General features: G+C 27.2%; 2 protein-coding genes across 2 annotated transcripts in view; both read right to left on the bottom strand.

The window, feature by feature from the left end:
- LOC132937195 (uncharacterized) overlaps positions 1–20,547 on the bottom strand; it is a 116,151-nt gene that overhangs the window by 9,158 nt on the left and 86,446 nt on the right. The window lies entirely within an intron of this gene.
- LOC132944419 (zinc finger protein 62 homolog) lies at positions 3,573–7,554 on the bottom strand. The gene is made up of 3 exons (XM_061013779.1): positions 7,134–7,554; positions 5,881–6,090; positions 3,573–3,640 (listed from the first exon to the last, which is right to left on the bottom strand). Exons 1-3 carry the CDS (start codon positions 7,552–7,554, stop codon positions 3,573–3,575), a joined length of 699 nt encoding a protein of 232 aa, XP_060869762.1.

The following is a 20,547-nucleotide window of genomic DNA, read 5'->3' as shown; positions in this document are numbered from 1 at the left end:
CTGGATGAATAACTAATACTATTGTAGAGGTTGAAAATATTTCCTTTTTCACACCACAAAATGTAATTTTTATAACCATTCATAAATATTGTTTATACATTTGTTTCTTGTATTTCTATGTGAAGTTCCAGTGAAGTTTGATCGGACCCGTGATTCAGTTTTTCTTTCATTTACCATAATTATTTGTTTTGTACGTAAATATTATTATCATTAAATGTAGGTACTGTACGCCTATGAATTTGTCAGTCATAGGGCCCAGCTCATCGTAATTGCATAACTTATACCTACGTGTACAAGTTCTTCGCTTCACTACACAACGATTTACCAATCTAAAAATTTAATTTATATACAAATGTGTGGTTTTATGTGATTAAGACAATACAAGTAAAATAATTTCAATATAAATAACATTTGCTTTTTACATATTAAAAATCTTAAAAGAGATATATTTGAATTTTTATTTTATATTTAAATAGCCAGGCCAGTTAACAAAAATATAATTTTAAAGATTTATTAATATTTAAAAAATTAAACGTTATATTGAATTTCTGATACTTTTATCGTCTTAAAGACATAAAACCATACATTTACACGTAAAATAAATGTTTGTGTGAAGCAAGGAACTTTTACATCTATAAGATAGGCAATTAGGTTAGATTATGATAGGTTAATTTAGGATTTTGATAGTTAATGTTCAACACCTGGATGAATAACTAATACTATTGTAGAGGTTGAAAATATTTCCCTTTTCACACCACAAAATATAATTTTTATAACCATTCATAAATATTGTTTTTACATTTGTTTATTGTATTTCTATGTTTTATAGATAAATCATTAGCAACTACCAATAAAATGTTTTCGTCTAAAAATGAAAATAAAAAGTATACTGTGGTTTTAAATGACACACGTGAAGATAATCCAACTTCTAATTTAGATCCAACATTAAAATTAAATACTGAAAAACCAGTTAATTTGTCGATTGTGAAAATTAAGCCACTTGATGATGATGATTTACAAACAAATTTGGAAACAGAACCACAACAGATGCTACCATCTTTGGGAACGGAGCAAGTTAAAGATGATGATTTACTTCCATTAGCTTTAGCAACTAATGACGACGATACTGCAGAATTTATACGGAAAGATAACGGATTCATATTTGAAATTTCTAAAATGATTTTACTTCCTAGTGTATTTTGGGAAAGTGTACATGATGATTCAAGAAATTCAACTGTTTTTTCTCAACAAGACAATTTGTATGCCACTGTAAAAACCATTAGTTTTTATAATAGCTTTTTGCCAAAAATACAAATATACGGAAAGACATACAAATATGATAAGCCTATTAGAACAAAGTATGAATTACAAAATCTTTTAGAACAAATAGATAAAATTGAAAAATGTTATGGTTTTGAATTAGTTATCCATGGCAATTGTGTAGGTTATTATAACAAAAGTACAGAAGATGTTACTTCGTGTTCTGTCTGTCAAGAGAATTTTCATCTAAAACCAAAACTACTGAAAGTCTTGAATAAAATGTGAGTTTTCTGGGTGTTTCTAAGTCCTAACATAAGACACTTAATATTTCAAAAACTATTAATAATTTTAAAAATATTTTTTTTAAGTCATTGATTGACATTTTTATCAAATTAACAAAACAATATATATTATTTAGTATTTTTATCATTATTTTTAAATTGTTAACTTTATTTATGATGACTTTCATTTTTAACTTCATATTCTAAAGTTGAATGGCTTTTGGAGTACTTAGATATATTAAAATTGAATTTTAATATAACGAGTAGTTTATTCATTTACGATTAAAACTTAAACAAACGATTGATATTAAAAAATATCAGAAAAAGGGAATTTGTTTTATACTATGTTAAGATTAAATAATAAATATAACGCGATTCTTATGAATGATACATATAGCATAAACATTTTTTTTTATTATTTTCAACCACATTACTAAGTATTTATATATATAAAAAATAAAAATAAATTACTTAACTTAAGCTAGTTATAATTTTCCTTATAAATTTTAACTTAACTGAGTTAAAATAAAAAGTAGGATAACTATTAACTTTAAACTTTTTCAAATGTTTTCTATCAACTTAATTTAACTCAATTAAAAATGATCATTGACTTGCCCAGGTTTGTAAGCTACTATAAGTTACTTGGTATGTTAACTTACTTAAACAAACGGTTCTATTACAAAATATCTACAAGCACTCAATTAAAAAATATGTTTATAATAATTGAATAAAACTGTATTGTTTATTATTTTATTACAGTGGTACTGATGGTGATAAAGAAAAGAAAAAAAGAGAAGGGTCTAAACGGAAGAGAGATTGTTTTGCATCAAAGAAAACTTACTGTTCAGTAAGTTTTTTATTTATGTTTTTACATAACCAAAACAGTTTTATAGCTAATACATTTTGTGTTTAGTCTACAAGTAATAAGAAGACACCCATGTTATCATACAAACAGAAACTTAGAGTTGTATCCAAAGCAGCTATATCTGCTAGTGAGGATGATAGAACCGGCGGTGAAGTAAAACAACGGATTTCTGGACAGTTCGTATAATTCTTTCTATTAGTTTTAGGTGTATTATTTAAATGTGTTTTTTCAATATCTAAAGGCTTAAAAAAATTACATAATATAGAATATTTGCAGTTTTTGTTGTTGATTTAATACAAAGCGATAAGTCAAATTCAGAGTATAATAACTGCAAACAAGGAATTTCTTACCTTTTAACACCTATCTAATACTATTTTTCTTTTATTTTCAATTTTCTCATATAGATAAGAACTATAGGTCTAAGGTACCAAACTTGAGCATAAACATGTTAAAAAGTTTAAGTTTAAAGTTAAGTTTATTTTTTTATCTAAACTTTTTTTAATTTAATATTCATTAACTTTATTTTGTAATTTAACTGATTTTTATAAACATTAACTTATAAATAATTATGTGTCCCGCCAGAGATTTGTTTTTTTAATAAATATATTTGTACAAAATGAATATTCCATATTTCTTCCAATTATAATATTAATATAAGATGTAATGAATTGCAACCATTTAGATTGATAAAAAAAAAATCATGTGTGAGCTACCTTTTACCTATCTGCAGCCTATATGAGTTTAAAAATCAAGTTATATACTTTTAGTTTAATTAATTGATACTTATTTAATTAACTGATTTTGTAACAATAATTTTTTTATTTTCAGGAGCGGATCAGGTTCTAGAACCGGCTTAGCTTGACCAGCTACATAATTAAACTGTACAATTGACAAATTATTTAATATTATAAATACTTTTTAAGACAATAGGTTTATATTATTTTCATTTTTTGTTGATATATCAAATACGTATTTTTAATCATACTGAGTGACAGTATTTTGTCAATCAATCATTAATAAAAAAAAAAAAAAAAAAAAAACAAAAAAATTAATTAACAACTACCTAGTATTAGTTGTCCCATCTTTTGGCTAGACTAATTTTATTTTTTGCCGTGTGATTTAATTACTGTAGTTTTCTTCAATATAATATGTAAGATAATTTTTAATTATTCTTTTTTGTCCCTAATAACAATTCCTGTTACGTTCAATACAGAATTAACTCCTTGTTGACTGTCTATTTGACAATGATAAGTGGTTAAGAACAGACTGAATAGGAAAATAATTGTTGTTAATGTAATAATGTAAAAATAATAATACTTTATTTTTTTTTATTGATTTATTGAATGTTTTATATTGGTATTATTTTTACTCTAGCCTCTGATAATACTTCTCCATATCTTCAATGCTCTGTGGCTCATATTTCTGGAAATGTTTTTATATCATTCCCATACCCAAGCCGAAAAAAATGTCCACAGTCTACTGACCTGTAGTACTTTCTTTCATAGTATGTAAAATACAAGAATTCACTTTTAAAAATCGCCTCAATTGGGTTATACACAAAATGTTCTCCTTCTACACTACATTTTTGAATATTCCGCGAGGTTTAGGTACTAGTAATCTACTGACTTAAATATTCTTATTTAGTAGGTATCTACATTAAACTTTTACATATTATACCTAACCAGTAAATAAAATACTATTATAATGAATGAAAAGATGATCATATAGCAGAAGAACAATCATAATGATCATTAAAGTTCACACTTTTTTTAAAAGTTGCATTTTGTCCGGAGTCACCCGTAAAATGGGGTGCCTTCGGACACGTACCTATAAGATTTCATTAAAAACTGATGTTATAATTACAATAAGTGACTTCGGACAATATAGATATTTTTAAAAAAAATTTAATGAATTAAAATAAAAAAAATGTTTAATTTCATATGACTTCTCCAGTCTCATTGGTCAAAATTTAAATTGTTAAGCTATTTCAAATCGAAAAAAAGGAAAATTATAATAAAAATCTAATTACGCAAATCACAAAATAAGTAAATCGATATTGTGTTTAGTTATACAAATCATTAATTTATAAAATCAATGCTCAATAGGTAAATTAATTTAATTTTAATTCAGAAAAAACAAATATCCATAGGTTAGTTTATCAGAAATTAAAATAGAAAATTTTAATTTTGATTTCAATCTCTATCCTTCAGTAAGTTTTATTATATGGTAGGTATAGCCCAAAATCAAAAGGCTAAAGAAGTATTAACCGGGAAAATGCACCCAAAGAAATATCCAGGTAAAATTGAAAATAAGTTAGGTTAAACCAACAAAAAATTTGTTAACATACGTTCTACAAACTATTTATTGATGTCACAAATTAATTTTCATCAAAACAATCATTATGCCTGTTAATTTATTCTAGCTAACTTATAGGTAAGATTAATGAAATTTTTGTTAACATTACCATTCACACCTTATTAATAATTATTGAACCATATGTAATAATAACAAACTTGCTCATTATTGTTACCTACCTAAGATAATACTATATAGGTAGAATCTAGCAAACTGATAGATAGGATTAATGAAATTTGTGTTAACATTACAAGTCATACTTTATTAATAATTACCGAACTGGTTATTACATTAACAAACTTCCGCGTTATTGTTACCTATAAGAGGTAACCTACTATAGGTAAAATCAATAAAATAATTATTGATAATAAAATTGGTGTTTTTATCAATTATCATATTGTCCAGATATCAGATATTTAGGCTAAACAAAAGCTAAAATATAAAAAAAAAATTCTGCTTAAGAATGACATTTTTGTTCCTTTAGAAACAGTTAATACTATATCATGTTATGTTCAATAATGATGAATATGATAAAATTTAAAGATCCAGACCATAGAGTAATAGGTAATAAAAATATAAAATAAAAAAACTATTTACTATAGATATAATTATTTATTTATAATCTTTTTTAAACAAATGGTTCTAGTATATAGAAAATATTAATACAAATTAAAAATTATAATGTAAAACTAGATATAACAAAAAAAAAAAAAAATGAAGAACTGTTGTTCCTAAACGACTTACGATTACAAAAAAAATATATACTTATAGGTACTTATAAATCATAAATGTTGGGTTTGTAATATAAAAAAAAATTAAAATTGGCTAGGGAACTCTTAATAATACATTAGTTTTAAATATTATAATTTGCATCTAATTCTGAGAAAATTTGCTTTACTAAACTACAACTTTTGTCATATTTAGTGTTAATTTCATAAAAATAATTTTGCAAAAATAACCACACGTTACTTGATTCATATGGATATTCAAGATTAAAAACATGGAATAGCTTAAAACAAATATCGATAGCTTTAAAAACAGAAAACAACTTGTATTTAACATCATCGAAATATACTATTATTTGTTTAGGGTTTAATAATGAGCCAACAACTAGTATACATGGCTGTATATTATTTTCTTGTTTTTTCAGTTTCTCTATGATGACTTCTAGTTCAAGGGGAGTAGATGCTTCTATAATAAATGTATTTTGAGAATCTTTTATGGAATATTTTATGACAGATTTTTTTCCATTGTCATCTCTGGTAATTTTTCTTGATGAAGGTACAAATAACGAATGCATCAAATAAAATATAACCAAGTTTTTCCCATCTAAAACAATATAATATGTATTATAATTATTTTGTAAATTAAACACAAAACCATCATTAAATGTAGGTACTGTACGCCTATGAATTTGTCAGTCATAGGGCCCAGCTCATCGTAATTGCATAACTTATACCTACGTGTACAAGTTCTTCGCTTCACTACACAACGATTTACCAATCTAAAAATTTAATTTATATACAAATGTGTGGTTTTATGTGATTAAGACAATACAAGTAAAATAATTTCAATATAAATAACATTTGCTTTTTACATATTAAAAATCTTAAAAGAGATATATTTGAATTTTTATTTTATATTTAAATAGCCAGGCCAGTTAACAAAAATATAATTTTAAAGATTTATTAATATTTAAAAAACTAAACGTTATATTGAATTTCTGATACTTTTATTTATAAACTAAAAAAATAAAATTAATAATCAAATTTTAAATAAAAAAATTAATCAAATATTCGGTTTTACATTTTTGCAATAAATACTTATATATTTATGATTATTTTGTTTGGCTCTTAATTATACTTAAATTAGAAATAGTTTGTTAATACTAAATATTCATATTATGTAAAATTATAGTTATTATCAAAACAATTGAAATAATTAATAAAAATATAAAACTACTCGATTGTCACAGGATTAAACAGAGTATGGTTGGTATTTTTTAAGGAATTTTGAATTTTTTCAACGAGAAAACACTTGAACCTAGATTCACACTCATATGGATTTGTCTTCATTATGTGTCCTTGTATGCACTGTTAAATGTGATGAAAAGGTTTGATTGCAAATACCACATTTAAATTGCTTTTTTCTAGTGTGTATCTTTGAATGAACAGTTAAAGAATATTTCCGAATAAACCTTTTACCGCAGATATTACAATTATATGGCCTTTCTCCAGTGTGTAACATTTTATGATATTTAAAATTCGTCATCTTAATGAACCCTTTACCGCAGATATCACAAATAAATTGCTTTTCTCCTGTGTGTGTCTTTGAATGATTAAATAAAGTTTCGTTCCGAATAAACCCTTTACCGCAGATATCACAAATAAATGGCCTTTCTCCAGTATGTAACATTTTATGATCTTTAAAATTATTTTTATTAATGTACCCTTTACCGCAGGTATCACAATGAAATCGCTTTTCACCAGTGTGAACCATTTTATGCATTTTTAAATTTGTTGATCGAGAAGACTTGTAATCACAAATATCACATTTAAATTGATTTTTTCTAATATGTGTCCTAGTATGAACTTTTAATGTGGATGATTGAGAAAATTCTAATTTACAAATATCACGTTTTAATTGTCTTCCTCCTCTATGAGTTATCTTAAAATGATTTTTTATAGATGCTTTTTGGGTAAATTTTTTTTTACAAATATCACATTCAAAAGACTTATTCACATGCCTGGTCAAAAGCTTTTCCCTTGAGTTAGATCTTTCGCCCAAATCCATACGGTTAATTATTGAAGAGTGGCTTTCATTGGAAACTGTTCCTTGAAATTCATAATCGTCAAAAACATCTCTCTCGGTTTTTATTTCGGTAATAATTCTGTTGTCTTCAGTTTTGATTAAAGTTCTGAAAAAAAATAGGTATTTTAAAAATGATTGCAAATTTTAAATAAGCGACAATAATTATAACAAGATATTATGTAGATTTTTATAATAAATGAAGACATTATGTATTTTGCTTACAAACTATATTACATATTCAAAATATTGCATTTGTACGTATGAACTAAAACTATATTTATATTTATCTATTCAAATGTATAATTACGACTTATACTCAACAGTTTTTTGTTAAAAACAATAAATTTTTCTATGTTATTATGATTTTGTAATGGGCATGTTTGTTTGTTGTTCTCTCTTGCCTTTACAAAATTTGTATTGTAATCACACATTCTTACCAAGGTTTCATAATTATGACAGTTAATAATATATTAAAATATCATTCTTATAGACTAAGCAACTATTTTTACTACTTTAATATCATAAATGATGGAAATAAACTCAGATTTCATAGACCCTTACATCTCAAACAAAGATAGAAATATATTAAATAAAGATATATATGAGTATTTGATGGATAGATATAGAGAGTAACGATTAGAACGTATTAATCATAAATATTAGGTCTTATTATCAAAATATAGAAAATGATGTTTCATAACAACTCAATCAAGTGCTTAGACATAATAAATTATTCTTAGAGAAACTTGGAACAGCACAAGGTTTACTTCCTAAATATAATTGGATTTCAAATTATAAAAGTGAAAATATAGTTATTCAAAACGATGGTGTTCTACTGTTCTGATATGAATATAAATCTTAAACATACTAAATCTGTTAATCGACTTCAAATGTTCTCAGTTGTCAGTTGTATAAAATTAGACTTAAACATAAATAAGAAGCCAATTACAACTTTAGCCACATATCGTTCAACGTAAATCAATATAAACATTTTCTTATCTCAACTATCTACCATTATAACTTCTGGTCCTCTACAAAAAATCAGAAATATCAATATTGACATATTGGAAAAAAGTACTTCTCTTATAACCAAAAACTATTTAAATATACTATTGTCAAATAGTTTTTATTCTCAAATCTGTATGCGTACCTGAGTGAGTTTTGACTCTATATCATGTGTTGGCCACATATTTAGAAGAAATGTTAATCTCATTCCAGCAATAATTAGATTTGAACAAAAGATCATTATACAATTATAAGTAGCTTAAAAAACTCATAAGCATATAACAAACCCATAGATAATTATTCAAATTTCATATCATATATTGATAACAATATGGCAGTTAAATCTGTATGCAGTATCAAATTGACTGGATTATTTGAAATAAATAATATTAGTACTGCAATATAAAATATATTTGACACAATTAACTACTTTACTGTATCAAAGTACCGATCAAGTAGGAATAATCGTTAGATAAAACTTTTGATTATTAGTGGTATTGTGACATCAAGAAAAAATAGAGATAACCTCAAAATGAAAATTAAAAAGGATACATCAAATCATAAATTAATAAATTATTACAAAGCTTTTATAAATAAGTTAACAATACTTAATCGGAAGGCTAAAGAACAATATTATATCAATAAAATAGAAACATGTAAAGGTAATGGACGAGAAATCTGGAAAGTGATTAATAAATAAAACACAATCGTGTTTACGACAATACCCTAACAATAATTTAATAACATCTTTATGATGAATTTTAAATATTCTAAGAATTCATAATTTATATTGATTACCTAATAATTAGAAACTTACCTATATAATGGTTATGAGGGTAATATAAATTGATTAATAATTGATTAATAATTAATATTATTATAATGAGTTGATCGAACATACCAATGTTGGTAAAATGATTTTGTCATGGTGAGGGGGAGGGGCATCGCTGATCTATTAAGATCAACTACTATTAATTAATAAAAATATTATAATTTATGATTATCAGATCTTCAACATTGAAAAGAGCGAGTAAGTGGGTAACGTTCTGTAGTATATTATTAGGTGTCTAGAGATTCTCCGTAATGGAGGTGTTAAATTTGAATACAATGACGGTCTGTTAGCGTATATTATTACAAAGTACGTATATTGTATGATATTATTGTGTTAAAGAAAGTTATCTTACTATTAGGAATAAGTGACTACTGTAAGTTAAATTAATTTAAGTTGAAGACATGGCATTTCAAAATGTAAATGTGAGTTAAGAGTTTCTTACCTTATACAGTGAATATATAAAAAAAAAACTGTGTTTATATTATATTTTTTAGATTTTTGGTTACAGAATGATCTACTTACGTAGATCTTTGTTTTAAATTTACAATCTTTAGCTATTAAGATTGAATATTGTATATATTTTTAACAACAAAATAATTTGTAAATTTTCAATATAGTACATTTTATCTAAATTTGAACTTTAAAGGCTTATAAAAAAAAAAAATTTAAAAAATCATGCATACGTATTTTCAATAGTTTTAAACTGATATTGTAATAATGTATTAGGAAATAATAAAAAAACATCATATTATAAACACAAATTATGTATAATCAGTGCATAATATATTTCTACAAGGATTCATTTTTAAATAAGATTTTTTTATGTAATTATTTAAATTATACACTTTTTATCAATTATTCAAAAAATTTAAAAAATTGACTCATGTCGTTTCTGCAATCATTGATTTAATTGGCTTTGAAACTATTGTTTCTTAAACTTAAATTTTAACAATCAATAACTTAATTATTTATTACTGGTTAAGTTAGGTATTGGATAACTGATAAATGATGTACTAGGACTAAGAGGTTCAATAAATGTCAACATAAGTGAGTCATCATCATTAGCTAAAATAAATTGTATGCTTATCTGTCGGTGACGTCAGTCTGCATAATAGTACATGAAATATATAAAGTAAATGTTTGCTATTTGGCTTCCAGTTATGATTAATAGCATTTATTTCTGGTGAAGAATTGTCGGTCATAAAAATCTTTAATACATCCAAAACTATAATTACTAGGCAAAGCTTCCTTTGCTAAATTTAATCCAATTTTATAGCCATCGTATGTTTGTCCTGAGGCAATACAATATGACTTTATACTAACAGATTGGTGTTAAAAGTAGATAGGTACTTAGAACTTGCACTTTTTAATACAGTGATGCATGTTATAATAAAATAATTTCGATTCAATTTTAAGTGCATATTTAAAAATAAAAAATGCATATTTTGTAGCATATTACAGCATTTTAGAAGCATATTTTGAGGATTTTTGTGCATATAAATCTGGTCCCTATATATTATATATGGGTACAGAATGATTCACCAAGCATCATACTCAAGCTCAATGCTCATAAGCCATATTTCCAATACCTTTAAGGAGTGTCCTACGTCTCCTACTTATATGATGATAAAACTTTTATTTTTCTAATGAGAACCCCCTTTTAAATTATTAAGAAGATAATTATTTTGAAAATATTGAAGTTAGTACCTAATTAAAAATTCAAAATTTTAGTTTCTTAGTTATTAAAATGTTTAAAATCTAGATGCATATTGCATATTACATAAATTATATAATATTATAGTACTACTATAATACTATGCATTTATAATAGTGTACGGTGTATTATAATAATTTTTATTATTTATAAATGATATTCATACGATTATAAAGTATTCAAATATTTTATTGTTTGCAGATGACGCTAAAATATTAAAAAAAAATTCATTCTATTCATGATTTACTGCTCCATTTATTTTGTACTTGTGAAAATTACTTAAGTTTACTTAAGGGCTATATTTTTAAGTACTTATAGACACCACATATTTCTTTTTTTAAACGAGAACCAACCCTTTTTACAACAAATTATTAGGCAAATGTATAAATATATTTTTTTAAATATAGTGATATAACTATAGAAATCAACATTATTTTGGTCTGATGAGTAGTTTTTGACTTCTGAGTTATGAAAATGTAAATACGTAATATTTAATATAGTATGGGTTAACCTACCTATTCTATTAAACCGTTTTTAAAAGTATAAAATATATTGATGGATTAATATTAATAACTATAATTTTCAAATCATTATAGACCCAAACTTATATTAGGTATCACGGACTTATCCTTAGCATAGTACATAAAGTTAAATAATTCAAAAACAACTCGTTCAAATTTGAAGGTTTGAATTTTGAATACGTCGTTTTTACAAAAATGACCTGCTTAAAAATGCATTTGGAATATATATATATAAATTGCAAGCACAGGCGCAAATCTCATATGTCGTTGACAATATTTTTATTTATTACTTAAGTCAGTAGGTGTACTGAGTAGAGAGTACTGATTACTGACCTAGATACTTTTGTTTGTCTAGTGAATTTTTTAATTCTTTATACCCATGGCGTATGTGAGGTGTCGTCAATCGTCGACTAGGTATCGTATAATACACGAATGTAAAAACTAAAAACCTAAACAACAATTGGGAATAGAGTAAGTACATCGAAATCGATTTAATAATCAGAATTATTCAGAACTATTGTGCGACTGTGCGTGTGCGTGTGCGAAATGAGATATTCTGATAAGTATACGTGTAAAAGATTATCTCGAGCACGCGAAACTAAAGGTACGGCTATATAATATAAACTAGATATGATTTTATAAATTACTAGCTGACCCCGTGCACTTCGTTGCCCTTAAAAATGACAACCCTTTAAAAAATTGTGATTGTTCAAATCTTTTTGGATGTAACTCGCAGCAGTAAGTGCAATTTAGCCACCCTGGTAGGCGATCCGACTACGTCGGATCGTGGACAATGTGTGACAGCATATCAAGTAGGTAGGTATATATATCTAATATATAAAAATGCCGAGTCACAGTGATTGTTATTGAAATCCTCCGAATCAGCTTGACCAAAACTAAATAATTTTCTAATTATTATCTATGTTTATTATAAATTTTTTTTTTTTTCCTGTTTTAACCGACGACGCCGCGGGATCTGCTTTCGCATTGCTTCCGCGGCGCCGCATCGTTTATTGACGGTATCAAATATTAATACATACGTGGGGGGCAGACGGGACAGCTCCCCGACTATGTTTATTATAAATTACAATAACATATGTATATTATCTATATTATAAAAGCGAAATAGAAATCTTTGTGACGGGTTGGCTCCAAAACAGTTATTGTTGATAATTAATTATTAAAATTAATACGGTTCTTGAAAAATTAAAAACCAAAGCTAATTTACTTACTTAATTGCATGGGAAATTTCGGGTATTCCCGTGACCGACCCCGATAGTATACTTAGAATCTGTGGGTTTCAAGCTATCTTCAACCTGACCTTTTTTGTTTGTGTGCGTTTTATCGGCGTGAACATATGAATTGTTCCAAGAAGTAAAATTCAACAATCTAAATATAACTATACTTCTATATTCTATTTCATTTACGTGCTAAATGTACGCTATATATTATATATATGTGAAAATGGAATCTTTATGTCATATGTTTTCTGAAACTACTAATCCGATTTTCTTGATTTTTTTTTTAAATGAAAGAGTACATTTCGGAATAGGCTATAGGCTTAATTTCAAGTTAATTTTGTAATTACCCACTGGTGTGTCGTCCACGATACGACGTAGTTGGATCTCCTACCTGACTGGTTTATTCATACTTTGACAGAAATATAATTCATATATATTTAGGAAATAAACAAATCTTACGCACGACTGCACGAGCAACAGCCCCACTATTTACAAACAATTATCCGCGGGGGTGGAGCACGCGGGACACAGCTAGTGTATGTATAATGTATAAATATATATAATTTGTTATATCATAATAATGTATATATTACAAATCTTTATTATTTATTATTATACAATTATTATTAAGTATGATAGAGAAAATCGTAATAAACATTTACCAGACTTAAGGGAATACGTCACGCAAATGGATGAACTCGTCTGCATTTGTTCTACGACAAAAATTGGCACTATAGCGTCGTGCGGGCATTTTTAATGACACAAACAAATAGAAAATATTCGAATTAAAATAACTAATATGGGTTATAGAATTTGAGAATAATATTTATTTATTATTATTTAGAATATTCTCTATTTGTTTGTGTCCATAACAACCATTAATAAACAAAAATTTCTATCGTAAATATCAAAATTATTCCTGTGAGCACCTCCCTTTTTAAATTAGCCTAAAACGTATTCTTAGACCTACCAAATATACACGGAAAATTTGATCAAAATCGGTCAAGCCGTTTCAGAGGAGTTCAAGCACTAACACTGTGACACGAGAATTTTTTATATTAGATTATGTGTCCTACTATATTATAGTGACTTGTGACTACAGCATCTATAGTTTACTCTTAAATCTAAAACCATTAAATCATACAAATATGCAACTATTATTGGACCTAGGTATATTGTAGCAAAAAAAAAAAAATGACATTAAAAAAATACATTCAATAATTGTTTTCAATAAAAAATACATATTTATTTCAGGACTCTCCAAGAAAAATGATCAAAATATCACCACTGCAGGGTTAATGACTAGGTGTACGTGCACTCAACTTCTCAACACCAGCTATATCACAGTACAGCAGTGCGGTTTTTTGGTCTAACTCTTAAAAAAACTGCCGTAGATAATATATCTACATATATATGAAATTTACCTACATTAGCATTTTATGAACTTCTAAAATATTCAAAATATTTCGACTCATATTGAGCTATTTATATTATATAGGCATATTATGTAATTTTCAATTTCCATTAGTTTTTTTTAGTTAATGTTGACATTAATAATTTGCACGATAAAAAGACTTAAAAATTAAATGCAAGGTTCCTTATGTTATTATTAGTGTATACGAAAAAAAAAATGTTGAACGTAAGTCCACAATAAATAATAATTTTTTATGAGCGTCTGAAGTTAGAATTTTGACAAAATTCATAAAAATCACGAAAAATCGGAAATTATTTTGAGTTAGAAATTCATAAAAAATTATAAATTTATAAATACTTTTCTTTAAAATATTTTCAACATATTATGGTGTACATAAAATGAAAATATAAACATTCAGTAAAATGTTCATGTATATATAGTTATTCGTTTTTGAATTACAACAAAATAACAAAATCGCTACATGAGAATTTGAGTGGATATCCAATCTTGTAAAAATATGAACTTCAAACGCTCATAAAAGTTTAATATGATTTGCTTGTAGACATTTTTTGTTGATAAAGGTAGAAAAACTTATGAGTTATCTTGTATTATATTTTCAAAACTTAGATTTAAAAGAAAAATTCTTATGAATTCTCAACTTAAAATAATTTGCTGATTTTCGTGTTTTTTCCGTATTTTGTCAAGATTTGAACTTTAAATGCTTATAAAAAGAAACTGTGTCTAAGGATTTTTAATATTTATCAAATGTCATTGTAACAATATAATGGAAGCTTTGTATTAAATTTTCAAGCTTTTTTACCCAACAAATAATGTTATATTGACATTCATAGAAAAAAAACCTAAAATAGTTGGAAACTGAGTAGGTATTTGTAAATATTTCAAAACAAATCAAAATATTTTGAAAATGTTTTCATGTATAGAAAAGGCTAATATAAACATTCAGTGAAAATTGCATGTACTTACAGTCATTTGTTTTAGAGTTACAACAAAAACCAAAATTAATTAAGTCAAAAACCGATTTTGCGTAAAAATTCCCGTTTGTCCTTAATTTTTATTTTGTTTTTCCAGGCGCTTTTGAATATTATTGGGAATTTTGAATTTTGACCTCCCCAATACACCAACGATATTCACTTTCCCATCGAAAAAGATACTGAAGTTGAAAATCCAATCATTATTTCGACTACTTGTCGTGTACACAAACACAAAAAAAAATTTTAAAAAAACACATCATTGTAAAATCAATAGATTCATCGCTCCGCTCAGAATTTAAAAAACACACATCATTATCAAATCAATCCATTCATCGCTCCGCTCAGAATTTAAAATAAAATTGTATGTTATACGTGTACCTATTGCGCACAAGTCAATATATTAAATTATTGAAAAAAAGTGGTTTAACTTAAATGGCATAGAGACATAGGGTAGATATACAATACAACCAGAATAATTGAGAATGACTAGAATAAGACGAATAAAACTATATCATGACTTATGCTTTATGACGTTCGATATTTCTAAAAACAAATATATATATAATATAAATAAGCGGGTGTAGTGACCAACTCTTAATACAAACCAAAATAAGTATAGGTACATTTGAGCTTATAATAAATTTCATTGAATATTATTGTAAAAATGTCCATATATAGTTGAATCGGGCTAAAAATACACGAAGTAGTCGCATAGTTTTCTCGGATGAAGCAAACGCAATAATAATAATGCGGTTCCAATCTTGAACCAATCTTACCTATCTTAAATGAGCAATAAATTTTAGTTATTACACTTATTAGTAGAGCCTTATTTTGGAATTTTTTATGGGGCCAAATTTGATATTTAGATACATCGATTTTTTTATTTAATCTTAATTTTATCTTTAGATACTTTATGTGATAGGAAGTATCGTCAATGGGTGGCTCCTTTCATAAAAATAATGTTACCCGTCATATTTGTTATTTTTAGCCCATATTCTTATTGTATCTAATGATACATATTGTATATTGCTTATAAAAATAAAAAAATAAAATAAAAAACAGATTAATGTATTAAAAATTTCCAGGAACCAAGTGCATTAAGTGCAATATAGCTAATACAATTTTTAATTACCTTTTTAAAATTAATTTAACTAACTAAAATGTATTATTAGATTAAATATCTCTTTAAAAATATATTGAATTATATATTATATGTGTGGTGTCAGCTTGGCCATTCGATGGGGGTTGGGGCTTTGCCCCTTTCTTTCGTGCATCCATCTCAGAGTTTAGTATAGTCTGTTAGTATAATCCTATATTACATATACATAAACATTTAGGTTTATGTTTATTAACCAACTATCATATTTTACTTTAATACATACCTATAATACATATAGTAAACTTGAGTAATTTTGAAATCCTGCATAAAAATTATATTTAATAAAATCAACATCACTAATATCTTCATAGCTAATTGTATTATTATCAGTACGACTGTACATTAAATTTCGTCGTGTATACACTACACAGTACATTATACAAAATAAATAAATATATAAGCATTAACAGTTTAGTATTTGTATATTATTTCATTATAATTAATTTATATTTTAGCGCCAAAATATTTGACATGATTCTTCCATGATGAAATTATTATCTTTGGCAATTGGTTGGGCTCGTTATTCCGTGGTTCGACTTTCAACCATTTTCTTTTGTATTCTTGTCCATGACCCATATCAGGCGAATGTTGAAACTAGAACTTATTTTACAGGTTTCTTAATATAGAAAATATACTTAATTGTAAATACTAAAAGTTCGACATTTTCACCCGTCGTTGGTACACATATAGTTTGTAACATGATTGTTACACTGTAAGCGCTGATGTGGACCTAGTGGGTGCCGCGTGGGTGAGGTGGATCGAGGTAACCAAGGTTTTCTTTAGTGAATAACAAACACAACTTTTGAAGGCGAGATGGTTGGATTTATTCGTTCACTCCAAACAAACAAAAAGAACAACGATTATGGTAAAGGTTATTAGCCCTGTGGGTAACCGTTACGAGAAGCGAGAACAAAAATAAAAAAAAATTATCAAAGACGATTCGCCGGGCGTGTAGGTGATCCCTCTCGTGCGGGTCGTCGATAAAAACTAATGACATTACAATCCGGTTCACCCAACGGCCGGCCGACGGTTCACGGCGCGGGTGTCGCGCGCCGGCGTCGTCCGTCGTCGATTGGCGGTTTGTTTGAGAAGCGTTGCGCGGCTTTCCGAGTAAAAGGCTATTTGAATTCAAACAGCTATTACGCGGGACCGCGTCAGCGCTCACACTTCACTTTTTATATTATTATTAATTGATCTATTAACTTAAAAAATCAAACCATATCTAGAATTATGTATATTTTTATCCTTCACTAAAAAGTATATAAATACTTTTTTATGTACATTTCATAATTTATAAAATAAAAATAAAAAACTACAATCTCATTCCAAAAAAATATTTTTTTTTCATATAAAGAAATACAAATTAATTAAAAACTTAATATAAATGAAAATTTATAAACTATTAAATGTATGACTTTGGTCTATTCACTTTCTGTAGTATTTGTTTCGTTGTGATCGTTACAGCAGGATACGCATGTGCTCATCGTATGCTCCTTACATATTGGCACGCTGCATTTTACGCACTTGGTCTACGAAATTATTTCAAACAAATAATGATTACTTATGTATAATATTATTATTATTATTATTATGTATTCATAAAAATATTTCCTCACCATGGTCTTTCGATTTTTTCTTTTTGGCAAAATACGCACTTCGGACGATGTTCAATATTTGAACGTTCAGGGACTTAATTTTCTGTCTTGGTGTAACCAGTTAATTTTATTATTCTTTGTCGAATACTTGTACGCAAAGTAGACATCTGCAATCGTTCTAACATAAACGGTTTTGTAAGTTCTTTTCCCAAGGTTTTTAGAAATTCTCGACGACTTAGGTAAATGTCTGTATTTTCTCGAAAAATAATTTGGCTATTTATTCCTCCTATGTTCATCAAAGAGAAAAAAATGGCCAGTGGCCACCTGCAACTTATTCTAGCCACAGAGTATTCGCCCTTCATTTCATCCATGCAATCCACGTGTTACGTACCCACGTATTAAGTAGTCATCTATTAACTATGTACAGCGCGCCGCACGTCTCTAATAATATTTGACACTAACTAATAAGGCAATTAGTATAGTATAACATGCGGAGGTCGTTGCAAAAGCGTAGAGAAAACAATTAAACTATAGAAGATGTCGTCACACGTATCTTTCCTGGAAAGCCAACACCCATACGCAGGATACGAGTCGACCAGCATACCAAATACGAGACCCGAATTCTGTCTCATGACCGAGCTTAGCCACTACTACAACCACCCAATCCAAAGGACACAATCATATATATAGACGCCCAGGACAAGACTCTTCAGACGGTTAGGGACGTTCAGAGTCAGGTCGTAACACCTCTCACAGTTTAAATTCTATCTTAAAGAGTCGTAACACCACTCTTTTACACCATATATTATAACATTGTAATTTTGTACTACGGTAATAAACATTCATCATACCGAGTACATCACGTATTTCATTTCTGCGTTGATGTATATATCAACGTCGGTTGGGACGTAACAGAATTTTGGCGCTGTGGACAGGGTCTTCCAAGATACAAAGAAACTTCAATCAACAAAGGCAATTTCATCTTCGTGGATCACCGTTGAACTGAGGAGTGCACACTTCAATTCAACGACTGTGGGAAGACCGAACTTTTGTTACAATTCAACTACGGCGAGAGAGATCTAGCAACGAGATGAATACAGCAATGTATTAAGCATAATTTATATAACCGTCTCCTTTGGTCTATTGGTCCATCGTATTTAGGGAAATTATTATTAAAGGGCAATTTATTGAAATTATTATTGAAGTTATTAAAGGGCAATTTTTGAATTTATTATTGAAGTTATTAAAGGGCATTTATTGAATTTATTATTAAAGTTATTATTGTGATTTATTAAAGGGCATTTATTGAGAATTATTATTGAAGTTATTATTGAGAATTATTAAAGGGCATATTATATTATTTTGAGAATTATTATTGTGAATTATAACAGGGCATTATTAAGATTGTTATTGAGATTATATTTATTATTGATTATTGAGGGCATATTATTGAGTTCATCTTATTTAAGTACAACTCCCTTGGAATTAGCTACTCCATTGTATGGAACACGTGTAGATTTTTGAAGCCCATGTTAAGCTCCTAGCCCATGTTTAAAGCCCAAGTTGAAGCCCGCTAGCCTGAGTAGAAGCCCCTATGCCTGAATTTCAAAGCCCAAATCGAATAAAAATATATGAATAAAAGAGTTTTATGTTTGAAATCTATATTAAACGTTAGGAAGAATTAAACAAATATTAATGAACAATAGTTCAGAGGAAAATATTAGCGACGAATTCGAAACGATAGCTAGGGAAACATTAGATAGAATAATTGAAATAATCGAAAACGAGAATAATTTAGAAATTGACGTAAACAATACTGATAGCGAAATAATTGACAACATAGAAATACATAATTTAGACGAAGAGTTAGTGATTTAACGTAGAAATAATTAACGAATATATAGAGATCAAACAAATAAGTAGTGATATATTAAATAAAAGTTTAAGATTAATAAACCTAGAGGAGTTTGAAAATAGTCCTACTACTGGCACAATTCGCCAAAGTTTACGAAGTAATAGAAATACTATTCACACCAAATATATACAACCGAAAAGAATAGTCAAAACTAAGAAAATGACAGGCGGACCGATACGAAACCGATAAGCGCGTTAGATGCAATAAAATTAATTCCTAACTATTCAGGACAATCCGAAATATATCCATTTTTAAATGCATGCGAAGTAATTATAAGTACGGTAGACTCAGAACAGCATCCTTTCATGTAAAAAATTATAGCAGCTACTAAACTATCAGACAGAGCTTTTAACGTAACCAGTTATAAGAAAATTGTAGAATGGGGTGATATGAAAAAAATATTGACGCATTCGAAACTCCCTACGGAGCAGCTAACTTACAAATTGAATTAAACATAGTAAAAACAAAACATAGAGAAACCATATGCGCGTACAATAATAGAGTAGAGGAAATTTTAAGTGCATATTTTATTGCATTTTTTTAAAATTTTTAATTCATTTTTTTAAGATTTTTTAGTGCATTGAATT

The sequence above is a fragment of the Metopolophium dirhodum genome, chromosome 1 (assembly GCF_019925205.1).
Source record: "Metopolophium dirhodum isolate CAU chromosome 1, ASM1992520v1, whole genome shotgun sequence".
Classification (NCBI taxonomy): domain Eukaryota; kingdom Metazoa; phylum Arthropoda; class Insecta; order Hemiptera; family Aphididae; genus Metopolophium; species Metopolophium dirhodum.
Note: the sequence above shows the minus strand (reverse complement) of the source record. Positions and strands in the feature narration are given on the sequence as shown.

Bases quoted from the DNA above. Each gene is read 5' to 3' on its own strand.
- LOC132944419 (XM_061013779.1), bottom strand. From the start codon at position 7,554: ATGGATTTGGGCGAAAGATCTAACTCAAGGGAAAAGCTTTTGACCAGG. The intron at 6,091-7,133 runs GTAAAGGGTTTA...ATATTGTTTTAG, and splicing joins ATTTATTTGTGATATCTGCG to ATGGGAAAAACTTGGTTATA. The intron at 3,641-5,880 runs GTATACTAGTTG...ATTGTCAAATAG, and splicing joins AGAAAATAATATACAGCCAT to ACAGTCAACAAGGAGTTAAT.